Source organism: Lampetra fluviatilis, chromosome 66 (assembly GCF_964198595.1).
Source record: "Lampetra fluviatilis chromosome 66, kcLamFluv1.1, whole genome shotgun sequence".
Lineage (NCBI taxonomy): Eukaryota > Metazoa > Chordata > Hyperoartia > Petromyzontiformes > Petromyzontidae > Lampetra > Lampetra fluviatilis.
Genome location: NC_136340.1, coordinates 3,239,234 through 3,262,288, shown reverse-complemented (window position 1 = coordinate 3,262,288; position 23,055 = coordinate 3,239,234). Strand labels below are relative to the sequence as shown.

The 23,055-nt window shown below is 50.9% G+C and overlaps 1 protein-coding gene across 1 annotated transcript in view; it reads left to right on the top strand.

Moving 5' to 3' along the window:
- The window catches only part of LOC144952144 (retinoblastoma-associated protein-like), a 194,877-nt gene that overhangs the window by 43,765 nt on the left and 128,057 nt on the right, over nucleotides 1-23,055 (top strand). Inside the window, exons 15-18 of the mRNA XM_078882548.1 lie at nucleotides 94-125; nucleotides 1,459-1,541; nucleotides 5,514-5,620; nucleotides 7,784-7,888. Coding sequence (XP_078738674.1) covers nucleotides 94-125; nucleotides 1,459-1,541; nucleotides 5,514-5,620; nucleotides 7,784-7,888 — 327 coding nt within the window. The remainder of the gene's footprint in view (nucleotides 1-93; nucleotides 126-1,458; nucleotides 1,542-5,513; nucleotides 5,621-7,783; nucleotides 7,889-23,055) is intronic.

Here is a 23,055-nt window from a genome sequence, read left to right as displayed (position 1 = left end):
ATCGCCGCAGCCTCACCGGACGTGCGCTTCGTAAACGGCCGGGAACGATTTTGCTTTCAACCGTTGCCTTGTCCCCCTCTGCGCTCCCCTCAGGAGGAGGAGCGGCTGAACATTCAAGATTTCAGGTGGGAGGGAACCCACAATCGGTGTTAACGCCATCCAACCACAAATCAAACGTTGCATTTGTGCACTCCACTGTGTCGTTAGCCACTATAGGTTGCGTGGAACCTGCTTAGATTTTAATCCTGTTTTATTTAATGTTTACGCTGTGGGAGTATTTCTCTGTCTACGCTCTGTCTGTCCTGTAACGCTGCATGTTGTTTTTAGAAAGACATTTGTGACGATGTGTGACAAGAGAGAGAGGGGGGTGGGGGGTGAGAAATGTGACGTCACATCAAAATGCGCAACTTTAAATAAATATAGACAACACGTTCTGCTTAATTAAATAGACTTTTTAAAAAATGTGTTCTCCTACAACATCAGAGTGCAACGCCACATTAAATACGCACTACAATGAAAATAGTTTAAAGCGATTTGAAGCATAAATTTCGATTTAAAGCTTTCGTGACTGCAGGGATTCATCTTCTTGGTTCTTTCGGTAAAGTCACGTAGAAGGGAAGTAATAAAATAATAAAAATAAAACATAATAAAATAATTCAGCCGTCCTCAGGTGAAGACCAGGTCTGTCTCCCCGACAGAGCTGGTCTCCACCTGAGGACGGCTGCTTGCGTTGTGGCCGAAACGTTGTGAGAATTATTTTATGACTTTTTGTGACGCCGTGTGACGAGGGGGGGGGGGGTCAAAAATCGTCCAAAATCGCGTTACGTCATTTATGGACGGCCCCTAACGCGAATTGGATATGTAACGCGTTATGAATGTATTATGGAACGCATTTTGTTACAACGCAGACGCGAATTGTATATACAGGTAGTTACTGCAAACATGATGCCTTGTATAAAGGTGTCAGTTGTTGTACCAGTTGAAAGGGTAAAAACCTATCACTATATTTTGCCACTGGTAAAGGAGATGTCTCATAGTGTAAATGCTTACCCCGAGCTCTCAGTACTCTGATAGTGCGCTGTGTTTGAGTTGTGCGCCTTTTGGCGTCATCTGGTCAAACACCAATGGAGACTAGGCTCTAAGAAAAGCTGTCTCGGGTGTGGACCAATCAACTTCAATGACAGTGCATATCATTATCATCATCATCATCAGAGTTGTTCATTTTTGTTTTCAATTTGACTGCTTGTGTTGTGGTTATTGCAAACATGATGCCTTGTATAAAGGTGTCAGTTGTTGTACCAGTTGAAAGGGTAAAAACCTACTACTATATTTTGCCACTGGTAAAGGAGATGTCTCATAGTGTCAAAAGTTTAGTTTTTAGTGACGGCGTGAACTACACCGCCACTGCGTCAATCCGCTAATTTTCCTTCCTTTATGCCCTCACCCCACTCCTCACAGCACCCTACTGGGCATCGAGACTTTCCACGTTTCCCTCCTCGCCTGCTCGCTCGAGGTGGTCATGGCGACGTACAACAGCTCCTGTAAGTCCTCGCGGTCCGTCTAGGAACTGAACGGAGACATTTTTCCGAGATTTGAAGTTTTCCTGATTGCAAGGATTCATGCTTTTTGTTTTTTTTCGGTATTTGTCAATCATCATCGAGATTGACGAACTCATTTCTTTAGAACTGCTTTTTTGTGTTTAGTTTGTTGTCCTTCCCAGACCCGCACCTCCGAATGGTGATGTTGGTTACATGCGGTGCGAAATAAGTCCCACATACACTGCACTGTACACTACACTAACACTACTACACTGTACATGACATACTAAGCAATACACTACTACACTATACACTACACTATACACTGCGCTGTACACTACACTATACACTACTACACTATACACTGCTACACTATACACTACACTATACACTGCGCTGTACACTACACTATACACTACTACACTATACACTACACTGTACACTACACTATACACTACTACACTATACACTACACTATACACTGCGCTGTACACTACACTATACACTACTACACTGTACACTACACTATACACTGCGCTGTACACTACACTATACACTACTACACTATACACTACACTATACACTGCACTGTACACTACACTATACACTACTACACTATACACTACTACACTATACACTACTACACTATACACTACACTACACACTATACACTACTACACTACACTATACACTATACACTACTACACTACACACTATACACTACTACACTATACACTACTACACTATACACTACTACACTATACACTACACTACTACACTACACACTATATACTACTACACTATACACTACACTACACACTATACACTACTACACTATACACTACTACACTATACACTACACTACTACACTACACACTATACACTACTACACTATACACTACACTACACACTATACACTACTACACTATACACTACTACACTATACACTACACTACTACACTACACACTATACACTACTACACTATACACTACACTACACACTATACACTACTACACTATACACTACTACACTATACACTACTACACTATACACTACTACACCACACACTACACTACACACTATACACTACTACACTACTACACTATACACTACTACACTATACACTACACTATACACTACTACACTATACACTACTACACTATACACTACACTATACACTACTACACTACTACACTATACACTACTACACTATACACTACACTATACACTACTACACTATACACTACTACACCACACACTACACTACTACACTATACACTACACACTTTACACTACTACACTATACACTACTACACTATACACTACTACACTATACACTACTACACTATACACTACACTATACACTACTACACTACACTATACACTACTACACTATACACTACACACTACACTACACACTATACACTACTACACTATACACTACTACACTATACACTACTACACTATACACAACTACACTATACACTACTACACTACACTATACACTACTACACTATACACTACTACACTATACACAACTACACTATACACTACTACACTATACACTACTACACTACTACACTATACACTACTACACTATACACTACACTATACACTACTACACTACACTATACACTACTACACTACTACACTACTACACTATACACTACTACACTACACTATACACTATTACACTACTACACTATACACTACTACACTATACACTACACTATACACTACTACACTACACTATACACTACTACACTACTACACTACTACACTACACTATACACTACTACACTACTACACTATACACTACTACACTATACACTACACTACACACTATACACTACTACACTATACACTACTACACTATACACTACTACACTATACACTACTACACTATACACTACTACACTACACACTACACTACTACACTACACACTACACTACTACACTATACACTACTACACTACACACTACACACTACACTATACACTACACACTACACTACACACTACACTACACACTATACACTACTACACACTACACTACTACACTATACACTACTACACTATACACTACACTATACACTACTACACTACACTATACACTACTACACTACTACACTATACACTATACACTACTACACTACTACACTATACACTACACTATACACTACTACACTACACTATACACTACTACACTACACTATACACTACTACACTATACACTACTACACTATACACTACACTATACACTACTACACTACACTATACACTACTACACTACACTATACACTACTACACTATACACTACTACACTATACACTACTACACTATACACTACTACACTATACACTACTACACTATACACTACACTACTACACTATACACTACTACACTACACTATACACTACTACACTATACACTACACTACACACTACACTAGAGAATACACTACTACACTATACACTACTACACTATACACTACAAACTACGCTACACACTACGCTACACACTACACTATACACTTTTACACTATATGCTACACACTACACTACACACTACTATACACTAAACCTACAATATACTGAATTGAAAACTCATTTCTTCAGAACTGCCCCTTGTTGCGTTTAGCTTGGCCTTCGCAAACGCACCCTCCCATCAGCAATGCTTGACCACGTATGGTGTGAAAGAAGTTCAACATGCACACAACATATACACACGCAACATACACGCAACATACACGCAACATACACGCAACATACACGCAACATACACGCAACATACACGCAACATACATGCAAGCGGCGTTTTACACGGCCGACGTGAACCGACACCTACGACGGCATCGAGCCTAGCCGCCGCCCGCCACCCAGAGGTCGCAAACGGGTTTTGATTTCTTACCCGTACCCGTACCCGGCCGCACCAGGGTCGCAAACTCTCCCACTCACTCACTCACCCACCCACTAATTCAGCTACCCACTCACTCAACCACTCACTCACTCACCCACTCACGAACTCACTCACTCACCCACTCACGAACTCACTCACTCACCCACTCACCCACTCACCCACTCACTCACCCACCCACTCACCCACTCACTCAACCACTCACGAACTCACTCACTCACTCACCCACTCACCCACCCACGCACCCACTCACCCACCCACGAACTCACCCACCCACGCACTCACCCACTCACCCACGCACCCACTTACTCACCCACCAACCAGAGGTCGCAAACGGGTTTTGATTCCTTACCCGTACCCGGCCGCACCAGGGTCGCAAACGGGTACCCGTACCCGGCCGTACCCGTACCCTACCCGTACCCGGCCGGGTATCGGGTAGGGTACGGGTATCGGGTACCCGATTGCGACCTCTGGGATGAAGCCATGTTGCAGGCGCGGGTGGGTTGATTCTAGGAACTTGAATTGTGAGAAGAGACAAGACGTTGGGAAATGAGTGACAAACGGTGACTCACCAGTGACTCACGGCCTACCCGTACCCGGCTGGGTACGGGTAGCCGGGTATCGGGTAGGGTACGGGTATCGGGTACCCGGTTGCGACTTCTGCCGCCACCTCCCGCCCAGTGGCACGTGCCCGCTGCCGACGGCCTCGTGCGAGCTTGTGACCCCGTGGTGCGTGCCCGTTATTTAGGTGATTTCGAAAAGTTCATTGGTATGGCCATGTTTGTTTGTTGTAGTACAGAGTAAGACTGATGGCCTTAATCTAAGTTGTTGTTGTTGTTGTTTGACTTGCATCCCACTGGGATGTTTGCACACAGCGTTGGTGTACGGTGCTTTTTCTGCAATATTTTGCTGTCTTTTCTTGGATTTTCTGTTTGCACTCAGTCACATAGTCACTTTAAGATGTTTTTTGTTCATGTTTTTTGTTTGTTGCGGTTGCACCCGATTCAAGAGCCGAATGGCTCCCAGGGCTACACCTAATACATGAACTTGAACTTGCAGGGAGCGGCTCGTGCGGGGCGATGATTGGATCGCCGGAGGAGGCTGGTGGTGTCTCCTTCCCCTGGGTGCTGGGAGTCCTCTCACTCTCGCCCTACAACTTCTACAAGGTACCAGCAGCACGCCCCACCTGCACTCACCCACTCACCCACCCACTCACCCACTCGCTCATCCACTCACCCACCCACTCACCCACCCACTCATCCACTCACCCACCCACCCACCCACTCATCCACTCACACACCCACCCACCCACTCATCCACTCACACACCCACTCACTCATCCACTCATCCACTCACCCACCCACTCACTCACCCACCCACTCACTCATCCACCCACTCACTCATCCACCCACTCACCCATCCACTCACCCACCCACTTACTCATCCACCCACTCACTCATCCACCCACTCACCCATCCACTCACCCACCCACTCACTCATCCACCCACTCACTCATCCACCCACTCACCCATCCACTCACCCACCCACTTACTCATCCACTCACCCACTCACTCATCCACTCACTCATCCACTCACCCACCCACTCACTCATCCACCCACCCACTCACTCATCCACTCACCCACCCACTCATCCACTCACCCATCCACTCACTCATCCACCCACCCACTCACTCATCCACTCACCCACCCACTCATCCACTCACCCATCCACTCACTCATCCACTCACCCACTCACTCATCCACTCACTCATCCACTCACCCACCCACTCACTCATCCACCCACTCACCCATCCACTCACCCACCCACCCACTCACTCATCCACTCATCCACTCACTCATCCACTCACTTATCCACTCACCCACCCACTCACTCATCCACCCACCCACTCACTCATCCACTCACCCACCCACTCATCCACTCACCCACCCACTCACTCACCCACCCACTCACCCACCCACTCACCCACCCACTCACTCATCCACCCACCCACCCACCCACTCACTCATCCACTCACCCACCCACTCACTCATCCACTCACCCACCCACTCACTCATCCACTCACCCACTCACTCATCCACTCACTCATCCACTCACCCACCCACTCACTCATCCACCCACCCACTCACTCATCCACTCACCCACCCACTCATCCACTCACCCATCCACTCACTCATCCACTCACCCACCCACTCACTCATCCACCCACTCACCCATCCACTCACCCACCCACCCACTCACTCATCCACTCACCCACCCACTCATCCACTCACTCATCCACTCACTCATCCACTCACCCACCCACTCACTCATCCACCCACTCACCCATCCACTCACCCACCCACCCACTCACTCATCCACTCACCCACTCACTCATCCACTCACTTATCCACTCACCCACCCACTCACTCATCCACCCACCCACTCACTCATCCACTCACCCACCCACTCATCCACTCACCCACCCACTCACTCACCCACCCACTCACCCACCCACCCACTCACCCACCCACTCACTCATCCACCCACCCACCCACCCACTCACTCATCCACTCACCCACCCACTCACTCATCCACTCACCCACCCACTCACTCATCCACTCACCCACTCACTCATCCACTCACTCATCCACTCACCCACCCACTCACTCATCCACCCACTCACCCATCCACTCACCCACCCACCCACTCACTCATCCACTCACCCACCCACTCATCCACTCACTCATCCACTCACTCATCCACTCACCCACCCACTCACTCATCCACCCACTCACCCATCCACTCACCCACCCACCCACTCACTCATCCACTCACCCACTCACTCATCCACTCACTTATCCACTCACCCACCCACTCACTCATCCACCCACCCACTCACTCATCCACTCACCCACCCACTCATCCACTCACCCACCCACTCACTCACCCACCCACTCACCCACCCACCCACTCACCCACCCACTCACTCATCCACCCACCCACCCACCCACTCACTCATCCACTCACCCACCCACCCACTCACTCATCCACTCACCCACCCACTCACTCATCCACTCACCCACTCACTCATCCACTCACCCACCCAATCACCCACTCACTCATTCACCCACTCACTCATTCACCCACTCACTAATCCGCTCACTAATCCACTCACTCATCCACTCACCCACCCACTCACTCATCCACCCACCCACCCACCCACTCACCCACCCATCCACCCACCCATCCACCCACCCATCCACTCACCCACTCACCCACTCACTAATCCACTCACCCACCTGCCCCCCCCCCCCCCCCGTACCACCAGGTGCTGGAGAGTTTCATCCGCGCGGAGCCGTCGCTCACCCGCGATGTCATCAAGCACCTGAGGTGCTGCGAGGAGGCCGTGCTGGACTCCCTCGCCTGGCAGCCAGTGAGTACCGCCAAGTCGCGCGTCGGTATGACGCACGGAGATCGGCCGCGATGATGATGATGGGTTGAATATTCGTTGGTGTGACGCTCGGTGATGAATCGGCAAGAACCGTGGTACAATGCTCTGAGATCTGTTGGTATGACGCTCGGAGATCTGTTGGTATGACGTTTTGAGATCTGCTGATACGACGCTGGGATATCCACTGGTATGATGATGGCTGAATATTCGTTGGTGTGACGCTCGGTGATGAATCGGCAAGAACCGTGGTACAACGCTCTGAGATCTGCTGGTACGACGCTGGGATATCCACTGGTATGATGATGGCTGAATATTCGTTGGTGTGACGCTCGGTGATGAATCGGCAAGAACCGTGGTACAATGCTCTGAGATCTACTGGTACAACGCTGGGATATCCACTGGTATGATGATGGCTGAATATTCGTTGGTGTGACGCTCGTTGACGAATCGGCAAGAACCGTGGTACAACGCTCTGAGATCTGCTGATAAAGACGCTGGGATATCCACTGGTATGATGATGGCTGAATATTCGTTGGTATGACGCTTGGTCATGAATCGGCAAGGACCGGGGTACAACGCTCTGAGATCTGCTGGTACGACGCTGGGATATCCACTGGTATGATGATGGCTGAATATTCGTTGGTATGACGCTTGGTGATGAATCGGCAAGGACCGGGGTACAATGCTCGGAGATCTGTTGGTATGACGTTTTGAGATCTGCTGATACAACGCTGGGATATCCACTGGTATGATGGCTGAATATTCATTGGTATGACGCTCGGTGACGAATCGGCAAGAACCGTGGTACAACGCGCGGAGAAATCAACTGGTATGATGCTCTGGGATCCGCTGGTGTGATACTAAGAGGTATGTTGGTATGATGCTCGGATAGCCGTTGGTTTGATGCTTGCATAGTCACTGGTGTGATGATCGGAGATTCGATTGGTGTGATATTCGGATATCTGCCGGTATGATGCTCAGAGGTATGTTGGTATGATGCCCGGATAGCCGTTGGTATGACGCTCTGGAGATCCGTTAGCGAGACTTTCGGAGCTCCGTTGGTATGACGCTCTGGAGATCCGTTGGTATGACGCTCTGGAGATCAGTTAGCGTGACTTTCAGAGCTCTGTTGGTATGACGCTCTGGAGATCCGTTGGCGTGGCTTTCGGAGCTCCGTTGGTATGACGCTCTGGAGATCCGTTGGCGTGACTTTCGGAGCTCCGTTGGTATGACGCTCTGGAGATCCGTTAGCGTGACTTTCGGAGCTCCGTTGGTATGACGCTCTGGAGATCCGTTGGCGTGACTTTCGGAGCTCCGTTGGTATGACGCTCTGGAGATCCGTTAGCGTGACTTTCAGAGCTTCGTTGGTATGACGCTCTGGAGATTCGTTAGCGTGACTTTCGGAGCTCCGTTGGTATGACGCTCTGGAGATCCGTTGGTGTGACTTTCGGAGCTCTGTTGGTATGACGCTCTGGAGATCCGTTAGCGTGACTTTCGGAGCTCCGTTGGTATGACGCTCTGGAGATCCGTTGGCGTGACTTTCGGAGCTCCGTTGGTATGACGCTCTGGAGATCCGTTAGCATGACTTTCAGAGCTCCGTTGGTATGACGCTCTGGAGATTCGTTAGCGTGACTTTCGGAGCTCCGTTGGTATGACGCTCTGGAGATCCTTTGGTGTGACTTTCGGAGCTCCGTTGGTATGACGCTCTGGAGATTCGTTAGCGTGACTTTCAGAGCTTCGTTGGTATGACGCTCTGGAGATTCGTTAGCGTGACTTTCAGAGCTTTGTTGGTATGACGCTCTGGAGATTCGTTAGCGTGACTTTCAGAGCTCCGTTGGTATGACGCTCTGGAGATTCGTTAGCGTGACTTTCAGAGCTTCGTTGGTATGACGCTCTGGAGATTCGTTAGCGTGACTTTCAGAGCTTTGTTGGTATGACGCTCTGGAGATTCGTTAGCGTGACTTTCAGAGCTTTGTTGGTATGACGCTCTGGAGATTCGTTAGCGTGACTTTCAGAGCTCCGTTGGTATGACGCTCTGGAGATCCGTTGGCGTGACTTTCGGAGCTCCGTTGGTATGACGCTCTGGAGATCCGTTGGCACGACTTTTGGAGCTCCGTTGGTATGACGCTCTGGAGATCCGTTAGCGTGACTTTCAGAGCTCCGTTGGTATGACGCTCTGGAGATCCGTTGGTATGACGCTCTGGAGATCCGTTAGCGTGACTTTCGGAGCTTCGTTGGTATGACGCTCTGGAGATCCGTTAGCGTGACTAGAATGAGTGTGTAAAATATCCGCAGCATTGCTGCAACACAAGCTGAACTCTGGGCGGGTTTTGACGTGAGGGGCGGGGGGGGTCTCATGAGTAGTCTACACCATCAAAAAATTAACCCGTAAAAACAAAGTTTTTCACTATAAATCCTTTATATGTAAGATCACCTCTTGACATGCCCCGTACATTCCCGAGGGCACTAGCGTTGACCCGTTTTACCACTTTCAAGAACCTGGCGGCTTCAATTTAACTGCTCTATAAATAGTCTCCACTGCACAGCGTGGGGTGCAGGGGTTTCATGCCATGTGGTTAGTCAACATTTGCGTCATCATGAAACGGGCGGCTAGAGTCCTCTCGTCCTCTGGCTTGAGATGGCTGCCACCTTATGGGTCAGATGATTGCCTGCCACCATTAAGCAATTGGTAACTAAATATAAGAATTTGATTTTTTCCTAAAAAGTGGAAAATTTTGGAAAAAAATTTTCACGAACATTAATTCTCACGCACAACGAGTCTGTGTGCAAAATGTCAGCTCGATTGGATCACGGGAAGTGGGTTAAAAAACTACCAAAAGATTTGCACGGTCGTAAGCAAGCAAGCAAGTGAACTTAATATAAAGGATTTAACAAGTATAACTCGTAAAAACAAAGTGTTTCACTATAAATCCTTTATATGCGTGGCGGCTAGAGTCCTCTCGTCCTCTGGCTTGAGATGGCTGCCACCTATGGGTCAGATGATTGCCTGCCACCATTAAGCAATTGGTAATTACATAGAATTTTTTTTCCCTAAAAATTGGAAAATTTTGGAAAAACATTTTTTCACGAAAATAAATTGTCACGCACAACGAGTCTGTGTGCCAAATGTCAGCTCGATTGGATCACGGGAAGTGGGTTAAAAAACGACCGAAAGATTTGCACGGTCGTAAGCAAGCAAGCGAGCAAGTGAACTTAATATAAAGGATTTAAAAAACACTTTCTGCGTCAGAATAGGAGTGTCTATTTATACCGGAGGAATCCGATGAGCCTATGAAGCAGCTCTTTTTCACGTAAATGACCGGTAGAATGCACAAGGGGGCAGCGTTGCTGCTTTAAACTTCAACTACTCAGGTAGTCCCCAAGTTATGATGGGGTCCAACTTACGATATTTCGATCTTGCGATGGCGAGAACGATTCGACAAAATTGCCATCAGCAACCTAAACATCGTTCGAGTGTACAGACGACGGACAGAATCTTGGTGGGTACAGCACAATACGATACGTTACGATACGTTCAATGCATGTGTACAGGAGGTCGTGGGTTCGATCCCGACCCTGACGATGCCTGCTGATGTATATTTGGAGTCTGCGTCTCTCTTTCTCATCATCATGACGGTGGCTATGAGATGTTGACTACCTCGCCTGGTGTACAGGAGGTCGTGGGTTCGATCCCGACCCTGACGATGCCTGCTGATGTATATTTGGAGTCTGCGTCTCTCTTTCTCATCATCATGACGGTGGCTATGAGATGTTAACTACCTCGCCTGGTGTACAGGAGGTCGTGGGTTCGATCCCGACCCTGACGATGCCTGCTGATGTATATTTGGAGTCTACGTCTCTCTCTCTTTCTCATCATCATGACGGTGGCTATGAGCTGTTGACTACCTCGCCTGGTGTACAGGAGGTCGTGGGTTCGATCCCGACCCTGACGATGCCTGCTGATGTATATTTGGAGTCTACGTCTCTCTCTCTCTCTCTCATCATCATGACGGTGGCTATGAGATGTTGACTACCTCGCCTGGTGTACAGGAGGTCGTGGGTTCGATCCTGACCCTGACGCCTGCTGTATATTTGAAACCTTTTACAAGGAATCATGTCTGCATTAACCACAAAGCTTGTGGTCAGAATGCAAACAAAAACAATGCTCTGACAATATATTGGCACTGTCCTTGAAACTGATTGGTCCACACCAGAGACAGCTTTCTCTTGAGCCTCGTCTCAAACGGTGTTAGACCAGAAGACGCCAAAAGGCGTTCAGCCCGAAGGTTTCAGTTTGGTGTTTTAACATCTTAACGCCCAAATTTCGATTTAAAGCTTTCGTGACTGCAGGGATTCATCTTCTTGGTTCTTTCGGTAAAGTCACGTAGAAGGGAAATAATAAAATAATAAAAATAAAACATAAAATAATTCTCACGACGTTTCGGCCACAACGCAAGCAGCCGTCCTCAGGTGAAGAACAGACCTGTCGAGAAGACAGCATCTGAATGAGTCTTCTCGACAGACCTGTTCTTCACCTGAGGACGGCTGCTTGCGTTGTGGCCGAAACGTCGTGAGAATTATTTTATAATGTTTAATTTTTATTATTTTCTTATTTCCCTTCTACGTGACTTTACCGAAAGAACCAAGAAGATCTTAACGCCCGTTTTGTTGCCAGAGAAAAGGGGAAAACCCCTATGATCATATTTTGGTGCTGGCAAAGGAGGTCCCATGATGTATATTTTAAGTTGGCTTGTCTCTCTCATCATCATGACGGTGGCTAGGGAGATGTTGACTACCTCGCCTGGTATGCAGGAGGTCGTGGGTTCGATCCCAACCTTCACACACCTGCAGTATATTTGGAGTTGTTTGCTTGTCTTTCTCATCATCATGATGGTGGCTATGAGAGATGTTGACTACCTCTCCTGGTATGCAGGAGGTCGTGGGTTCGATCCCTACCTTCACACCTGCTGTATATTTGGAGTTTGCCTGTCTCTCTCATCATCATGACGGTGGCTATGAGAGATGTTGACTACCTCTCCTGGTATGCAGGAGGTCGTGTGTTCGATCCCTACCTTCACACCTGCTGTATATTTGGAGTTTGCCTGTCTCTCTCATCATCATGACGGTGGCTATGAGAGATGTTGACTACCTCTCCTGGTATGCAGGAGGTCGTGTGTTCGATCCCAACCTTCACACACCTGCTGTATATTTGGAGTTTGCTTGTCTCTCTCATCATCATGACGGTGGCTATGAGAGATGTTGACTACCTCTCCTGGTATGCAGGAGGTCGTGGGTTCGATCCCGAACCCTGATGATGCCTCTGCTGTATTTGGTGAGATGTTGACTACCTCGCCTGGTATGCAGGAGGTCGTGGGTTCGATCCCGAACCCTGATGATGCCTCTGCTGTATTTGGTGAGATGTTGACTACCTCGCCTGGTAGGCAGGAGGGCCTGGGTTCGATCCTGACCCTCTCACACCTGCTGTATATTTGGAGTTTGCGAGTCTCATCATCATGACGGTGGCTATGAGAGATGTTGACTACCTCGCCTGGTCTGCAGGAGGTCGTGGGTTCGATCCCAACCTTCACACCTGCTGTATATTTGGAGTTTGCGTGTCTCTCTCTCCCCGTGGTTGCAAATAAGTATCTGGTGCGGTGTGTAAATCGCACTGGGGGAGACCAAGGTGGTCGGGCGTGGTGCTGGCCACCCACCCCCTCTGTGTGTGCTGTGTTGCATGCTGAAAAGTATTTGCCCCAACAGTCTGTTAAGGCTGAGTCAACCTAGGGCAAGGCCTCGGACCGGTTCAGATTATCGTCACTGGGTGTTGGTGGCTTTGAGCGGGGAATCGAACCCGGGTTGCCAGGTTCGTAACGGAGTGCTCTGACCACTGCACCACCGCTCCCCGTACCCGCACACAAGAAGACAAAGACCCCCCGTGTAGCCTTTGCAGACTGTAGGGGCAAGTGCTGTTAGCGAGTAGCAGCACCTATGATGCTACCGGCGCTGTGGCACACGAGGGGGTGGGTGGGTGACCAGCACCACGGCCAAGACCGCCTTTGTCTCCCCTGTGGCGATGTTTACTACACACCACACCAGGGTACTCATTTGAGGCTGAGTCGACCTAGGGGTGACCCAGGACCGGTTCAGATAATCGGTGTTGTTGGTGGAGATGTAGCGCTAACCGCTACGCTACCAGACGTACACGCTGGCACACACACACACACACGTACACACACATACAAAGACAAATGTCCCCCATATAGCCTTCAAAAGACTGTTGGGGCAAGTCAGAGGTCGCAAACGGGTTTTGATTCCTTACCCGTACCCGGCCGCACCAGGGTCACAAACGGGTACCCGTACCCTACCCGTACCCGGCCGGGTACGGGTAGGGTACGGGTATCAGATACCTGATTGCGACCTCTGGGATGAAGCCATGTTGCAGGCGCGGGTGGGTTGATTCTAGGAACTTGAATTGTGGGAAGAGACAAGACGTTGGGAAATGAGTGACAAACGGTGACTCACCAGTGACTCACGGCCTACCCGTACCCGTACCCGGCCGCACCAGGGTCGCAAACGGCTACCCGTACCCGGCCGGGTACGAGTAGCCGGGTATCGGGTAGGGTACGGGTATCGGGTACCCGGTTGCGACCTCTGGGGCAAGTGCTGTTAGCGAGCACCTTTTAAGGCCGTCACTGGCGTCGACCGTGAGCGGGGATTGAACTCTGTTCTCTGCTAACTGCTACGCATCGCACACAAAGCCAAAGATCCCCCGTATAAACCTCAACAGACTGTTGGGGGCAAGTGCTGCTAGCGAGTAGCACACACACACACAGGCATGATACTGGTGTCGCGCACACACACACGCGCGCACGCACACGCACGCACGCACACACGCACACACTCGCACGCACGCACACACACACAGGCAGGATACTGGTGTCACACACACGCACGCACACACGCACACACACGCACGCACACACACACACGCACGCACACACACTTGCACACTCGCACACACACACGCACACTCGCACGCAACAATACAATGTCGCACCCCTCATTGTTTAATCTTTAAATAACCCAGGGTGCTGCCCCGTCCCCGCATCCACCCACCCCCCTCCCGTGTGTCCCCCCCCCCAGCCCTTCCCCATCAACACACATCCACTCCCGATAAACCAAATCGGGCCACTGACACTTGCTGACGGGGGCTCCCGTAACGCTCTGGGTTGAAAGCGTCGATACATTTAGCTCTGCCCGCCCGCCTGTAGCCACGGCGTCACGGCGAAATGTGATTGGCGTCGTGTTTTGCTGTTGACGACTTTGGCCCCGAAGGGAAAACCAGGGAAGTTGATCCAAAGCAGAGGTCGCAAACGGGTTTTGATTCCTTACCCGTACCCGGCCGCAAACGGGTACCCGTACCCGTACCCGGCCGTACCCGTACCCTACCCGTACCCAGCCGGGTACGGGTAGGGTACGGGTATCGGGTACCCGATTGCGACCTCTGGGATGAAGCCACGTTGCAGGCGCGGGTGGGTTGATTCTAGGAACTTGAATTGTGAGAAGAGACAAGACGTTGGGAAATGAGCGACAAACGGTGACTCACCAGTGACTCACGGCCTACCCGTACCCGGCCGCACCAGGGTCGCAAACGGCTACCCGTACCCGGCCGGGTACGGGTAGCCGGGTATCAGGTAGGGTACGGGTATCGGGTACCCGGTTGCGACCTCTGACCCAAAGGGCTCTCCGCAATCATGAACCGCCACCAGCGCCCTCTCTGCTGATCCCATCGTCGAGGAGCGTAAACCATCGTCACGCGACACTCCAGTGGTCACAATCGCGGCTGCCGCCCGTCGAACAAATTCGGTGGGTCGGCCGCATCGTCGCGTGGCCGTCTGGAACGCTCTTCCTGCCGATGTCGGGAAGCCGCTGGGAGCGATGCTGCTGCACTTTTAAATCATCGAGTAGCAAATCGAAAGTTTAAATCATCGTCATCGTCTAGATTGACGGACTCGTTTCATTGGAACTGCTTCTTGGTGGTGTGTTTAGTTTGTTGTACTGCCCCCGCCCCGCCCGCACCTCCGATTAGCCACGGACGGCTACGTATGGCGTGAAAGAAGTTCAACATACGTACATTGATACCCATAGACTCATCGCACAGATACCCACAGACTCGTCACACAGAGACCCATAGACTCATCACACAGAGACCCATGGACTCATCACACAGAGACCTATAGACTCATCACACAGAGACCCACAGACTCATCACACAGAGACCCACAGACTCACCACACAGAGACCCACAGACTCACCACACAGAGACCCACAGATTCACCACACAGAGACCCACAGACTCATCACACAGAGACACACAGACTCACCACACAGAGACCCACAGACTCACCACACAGAGACCCACAGACTCATCACACAGAGACCCACAGACTCACTACACAGAGACCCACAGACTCACCACAAAGAGACCCACAGACTCGCCACACAGAGACCCATAGACTCACCACACAGAGACCCACAGACTCACCACACAGAGACCCATAGACTCACCACACAAAGACACAGACTCATCACACAGAGATCCAGACTCACCACACAGAGACCCATAGTCTCATCACACAGAGACCCACAGACTCATCACACAGAGACCCATAGACTCATCACACAGAGACCCACAGGCTCATCACACAGAGACCCACAGACTCATCACACAGAGACCCACAGACTCATCACACAGAGACCCATAGACACATCATAGAGAGACCCACAGACTAATCACACAGAGACCCATAGACTCACCACACAGAGACCCACAGACTCATCACACAGAAACCCACAGACTCATCACACAGAGACCCACAAACTCATCACACAGAGACCCACAGACTCACCACACAGAGACCCACAGACTCACCACACAGAGACCCACAGACTCACCACACAGAGACCCACAGACTCATCACACAGAGACCCATAGACTCATCACACAGAGACCCACAGACTCATCACACAGAACCCATAGACTCATCACACAGAGACCCACAGACTCATCACACAGAGACCCACAGACTCATCACACAGAAACCCACAGACTCATCACACAGAGACCCACAGACTCATCACACAGAGACCCACAGACTCATCACACAGAGACTCACAGACTCGTCATAGAGACCCACAGACTCATCACACAGAGACCCACAAACTCATCACACAGAGACCCACAGACTCATCACACAGAGACTCACAGACTCGTCATAGAGACCCACAGACTCATCACACAGAGACCCACACACTCACCACACAGAGACCCACAGACTCATCACACAGAGACCCACAGGCTCATCACACAGAGACCCACAGACTCATCACACAGAGACCCACAGACTCACCACACAGAGACTCACAGACTCGTCATAGAGACCCACAGACTCATCACACAGAGACCCACAGACTCACCACACAGAGACCCACAGACTCACCACACAGAGACCCACAGGCTCATCACACAGAGACTCACAGACTCATCACACAGAGACCCATAGACGCCGCGTAGGCTGCTGCTGTTGTTGTTTTTGCAGTTCGCGTGTTTTCCCGTCTGCGGCGGCGGCGGCGACGGCTGCACAGAGAGCGGCGACAGCGACGCGTGGTGCCTGAACTCTGTCCCCCTACCCCGCCCCTCCGACCTTGGCCTTCCCTTCCCCTCGGCCGAAAAAAAACCAACATCCTCCCCCCACCCCACCGCCCCCCATCCCCCGCGTTTCACGACGCCGCCTCACCCGCCTAGCGCCGGACGGCGCGTCCGGCAACCGCTGAGTTACAATGGGGGAGGCAGGGGAGGGATGCGTGAGTTTGGGAGGCAGGGAGGGAGGCGGTGAGGGAGGGAGGGGAGGGAGGGATGGGTGAGTTTGGGAGGCGGGGGAGGGAGGTGGTGAGGGAGGGAGGGGAGGGAGGGATGGGTGAGTTTGGGAGGCGGGGGAGGGAGGTGGTGAGGGAGGGAGGGAGGGGAGGGAGGGATGCGTGAGTTTGGGAGGCGGGGAGGGAGGCGGTGAGGGAGGGAGGGGAGGGAGGGATGGGTGAGTTTGGGAGGCGGGGAGGGAGGCGGTGAGGGAGGGAGGGGAGGGAGGGATGGGTGAGTTTGGGAGGCGGGGAGGGAGGCGGGGAGGGAGGGAGGGGAGGGAGGGATGGGTGAGTTTGGGAGGCAGGGAGGGAGGTGGTGAGGGAGGGAGGGGAGGGAGGGATGGGTGAGTTTGGGAGGCGGGGAGGGAGGCGGTGAGGGAGGGGAGGGAGGGATGGGTGAGTTTGGGAGGCGGGGAGGGAGGCGGTGAGGGAGGGAGGGGAGGGAGGGATGGGTGAGTTTGGGAGGCGGGGGAGGGAGGTGGTGAGGGAGGGAGGGGAGGGAGGGATGGGTGAGTTTGGGAGGCGGGGGAGGGAGGTGGTGAGGGAGGGAGGGGAGGGAGGGAGGTAGGGGGGAGGGAGGTAGGGGAGGCGGGTAGGGAGGCAGAGGAGTGAGGGAGGGAGGTGGGGAAGGAGGGAGGGAGGGAGGGGAGGGAGGGAGGGAGTGGAGGGAGTTAGGGGAGGGAGGCAGAGGGGGAGGGGAGGGGAAGGAGGGAGGGGAGGGAGGCAGGGGAATGAGGCGGGGAGGGAGGGGAGGGGGAGGGAGGGGGAGGTAGGCTGAGGGGGAGGTAGGCTGAGGCAGAGGGGGAGGGAGGCATTGAAGGGATGGATACTTGAGTTTGGGAGTTTTTGAGGCAGGGAGGGGGGGTGGGATCAAGGGCTGCGTGAGTTTGGGAGTTAGGGGGGTGGGTGGCTGATTGGGTGAGGGAGGGAGGGAGGGGAGACCTCTCTTGCCCTTCCTCGCATTCACTCGGCCAGGGCCTTGGCCCGCCCGCTATTAATATCCCCGCGGCTGAGGGGCGAGGGGCGGGGGCTACAATCAATCAAGGCACGACACGTTCTGCCGTCACGGCGGTCTGACCGGTCGCTTGCGGATCCAGAGGTCACCGGTTCAATTCCATCTCCCGCCGCGCGGCGGTTGAAACAATGGGGGGAGGCGGGGACCAAAGTTTATGAAATGCCCCCCCCCCCCCCAAAACCACCGCCCCCCCACTGCCGGATCAACTGTCCACCCAGCGGCATAATTGGGCGTTGGCGGTGGCTAGGAGATGTTGACTACCTCGCCTGGTGCACAGGAGGTCGTGGGTTCGATCCCGATCCTCACGATGCCTGCTGCTGCTGTAGATGTGGAGTCTGAGTGTCTCTCTCATCATCATCATCACGGTGGCTAGGAGCTGTTAACTACCTCGCCTGGTATACGGGAGGTCGTGGGTTCGATCCAGATCCTCACGATGCCTGCTGCTGCTGCTGTAGATGTGGAGTTTGGGTGTCTCTCTCTCTCATCATCACGGTGGCTATGAGATGTTGACTACCTCGCCTGGTCTCCAGGAGGTCGTGGGTGCGATCCCAACCCTGACAACGCCTGTTGCATATTTTTGGGGTTTGCGTGTTCTCTCTCATCGTCATCATCACGGTGGCTAGGAAATGTTGACTACCTCGCCTGGTATACAGGAGGTCGTGGGTTCTATCCCGACCCTGACGACGCCTGCTTCTGTATATTTAGAGTTTGCGTGTCTCTTTCATCATCATCACGGTGGCTAGGAGATGTTGACTACCTCGCCTGGTCTACAGGAGGTCGTAGGTTCGATCTCAACCCTGACAACTCCTGTTGTATATTTGGAGTCTGCGCATCTCTCTCTCTCCGTGGTGAGATGTTAACAACCTCGCCTGGTATGGAGGAGGTCGTGGGTTCGATCCCAACCCTGACAACTCCTGTTGTATATTTGGAGTCTGCGTGTCTCTCTCTCTCCGTGGTGAGATGTTAACAACCTCGCCTGGTATACAGGAGGTCGTGGGTTCGATCCCAACCCTGACAACTCCTGTTGTATATTTGGAGTCTGCGTGTCTCTCTCTCTCCGTGGTAAGATGGTAACAACCTCACCTGGTATACAGGAGGTCGTGGGTTCGATTCCGAACCTGACGATGCCTGCTTCTGTATATTTGGCGTCTGCGTGTGTCTCTCATCATCGTCATCATCACGGTGGCTGGGAGATGTTAACAACCTCGCCTAGTATACAGGAGGTCGTGGGTTCGATCCCAACCCTGACAACTCCTGTTGTATATATGGAGTTGCGCATCTCTCTCTCTCTCTCTCCCTGCGGTCGCGCGGATTTTAATCCGGGTCCGCTGGTTTTTCCCTCCACATTTAGAATCAACGTCACGGTGTTTCGGGTATTTGGCTCCCGCTGTGATGAATTTCCACGTGATGGTGATATCAGCCGTTTCATCGAGCTATCGTTTTGTGATCGCAAGGTCGCTTCTGAAAACGAGCTTTATAATATCTCAGTGGGCCTCACAGCTGGTTAAATAACAATCCAGACTGTTCGCCTAAAACGCCGCGTGTGGTTCTCATAGAAGGGTAAAGAACCAATTATCATATTTTTACTGGCAAATGAGGTTCCCATAGTGTAGATGCTTGCCCCGAGCTCTCATACTCTGATGGTGCATTGTCTTTGAGTTGTGCGCCTTTTGGCGTCATCTGGTCCAACCCATATGAGACTAGGCTCTAAGGAAAGCTGTCTCGGGTGTGGATCAATCAACTTTAAGGACAGTGCACATTATCAGAGTTATGTTCTTTTGTTTGTATTATGACTGCAGGTATTGCGGTCTATGCAAACATGACTCCTTGTAAAAAAGGTGTCAGTTTTGTTGCCAGATAGAAGGGTAAAGAACCAATTATCACGAATTGGAGATGTGTAACGCGATGATGTTTTCATGACGCGGATGCGACCTCGGCTGCAACGCGATCGAGCGAACGCAACGATGTTCGCAGCGCGAGTTGGAATAAGCGGCGGTCGTAAACTGCTGCCTTGAGGTAGCGTCGTTTGGCTCCCGCTGTGATGAATTTCCACGTGATGGTGATATCAGCCGTTTCATCGAGCTATCGTTTTGTGATCGCAAGGTCGCTTCTGAAAACGAGCTTTATAATATCTCAGTGGGCCTCACAGCTGGTTAAATAACAATCCAGACTGTTCGCCTAAAACGCCGCGTGTGGTTCTCATAGAAGGGTAAAGAACCAATTATCATATTTTTACTGGCAAATGAGGTTCCCATAGTGTAGATGCTTGCCCCGAGCTCTCATACTTTGATGGTGCATTGTCTTTGAGTTGTGCGCCTTTTGGCGTCATCTGGTCCAACCCATATGAGACTAGGCTCTAAGGAAAGCTGTCTCGGGTGTGGATCAATCAACTTTAAGGACAGTGCACATTATCAGAGTTATGTTCTTTTGTTTGCATTATGACTGCAGGTATTGCGGTCTATGCAAACATGACTCCTTGTAAAAAAGGTGTCAGTTTTGTTGCCAGATAGAAGGGTAAAGAACCAATTATCACGAATTGGAGATGTGTAACGCGATGATGTTTTCATGACGCGGATGCGACCTCGGCTGCAACGCGATCGAGCGAGCGCAACGATGTTCGCAGCGCGAGTTGGAATAAGCGGCGGTCGTAAACTGCTGCCTTGAGGTAGCGTCGTCATCATCGTCGTCGTCATCGCACGAGGCATTGGGATACTGCTGGATGCTTCTAGTCGATGGCTACCCCCACCACGCGCGCCCTCAGTCTTTGTTCGGCCTGGTTATACCACTCGATGGATCGAATGGAAACGACCACGTCGCAGCACCTGTAGGAATAAGTTGTAACGGCTGCCTAGACGTAGCAGCATCATCATCATCGTCGTCATCGTACGAAGCATTGGGATGCTGCTGGATGCATCCAGATGGCTACCCTCCGTCTTTGTTGGGCCCTGCGTTCCGCATCTCGCGGTGCGTTATCGCTGACCGTGCTTTACCCCCACCATGTCGTGTATATTTTATTTTATTTATTATAACGTGTTCTTTGCATCGCGCGTTGTTCATGAACGCTGCCGCCACCGCCGCTGAAACCGCTTTGTCATCGGAGAGCAGACTGCAGTTGAGTTTTAAAAAATTAACCCGTAAAAACAAAGTTTTTCACTCTAAATCCTTTATATGCGTGGCGGCTAGAGTCCTCTCGTTTTCTGCCTTGAGATGGCTGCCACCTATGGGTCAGATGATTGTCTGCCAGCATTAAGCAATTGGTAATTAAATATTTAAAAAAAATTCCCTAAACAGTGTAAAATTTTTGAAATTTTTTTTCACGAAAATTCATTGTCACGCACAACGAGTCTGTGTGCAAAATGTCAGCTCGATTGGATCACGGGAAGTGTGTTAAAAAAACGACCGAAAGATTTGCACGGTCGTAAGCAAGCAAGCAAGCACGCAAGCACGCAAGCAAGCAAGCAAGTGAACTTAATATAAAGGATTTAAAAATAGTTTAATGGCAGCCAAATTACAGGGCGGCACCTCTGCCGTTTTGCCAAACCACACCCCACCACCCTTTCAACATTTTAACAAAGAGAAAGGAGCTCTCATTAGCTGGGGGATGTCACGGATACTGAACGCCTAAACAATTATTATTTGGTTCTTTCGGTTAAGTTACCAGGTGTAAGGCCTCCACTGAGCTACGTAGGTGGATTTTTTTTTCAGGAGTGACCTGGCGATAGCAAATCGTAGCAGCTCTATACCAAGTGGTGGCTTGTTAATGATCGTGGTGTGGAAATGTATAGCAGCCAAATACTGTGAACGCACAGAGACCCACAGAGAGACACAGCCATACTCAGAGACCCACAGAGACACACAGAGCCAAACAGAGACCCACAGAGACCCACAGAGACTCACAGAGACCCACAGAGACACACAAAGACACACAGAAACACACAGAGACCCACAGAGCCACACAGAGACCCACAGAGACCCACAGAGACCCACAGAGACACACAGAGACACATAGAGCCACACAGAGACCCACAGAGACCCACAGAGACCCACAGAGACTCACAGAGACTCACAGAGACCCACAGAGATCCACAGACCCATACTTAAACGAAACAATTTATATTTAACCAGCTAATGCTCCACTGAACTACGTTTCGCTATGTTTCAGAAGCGACCTGGCCATGACAAATGATAGCTCAACGTTGTGGCTTATTCTTCCTGG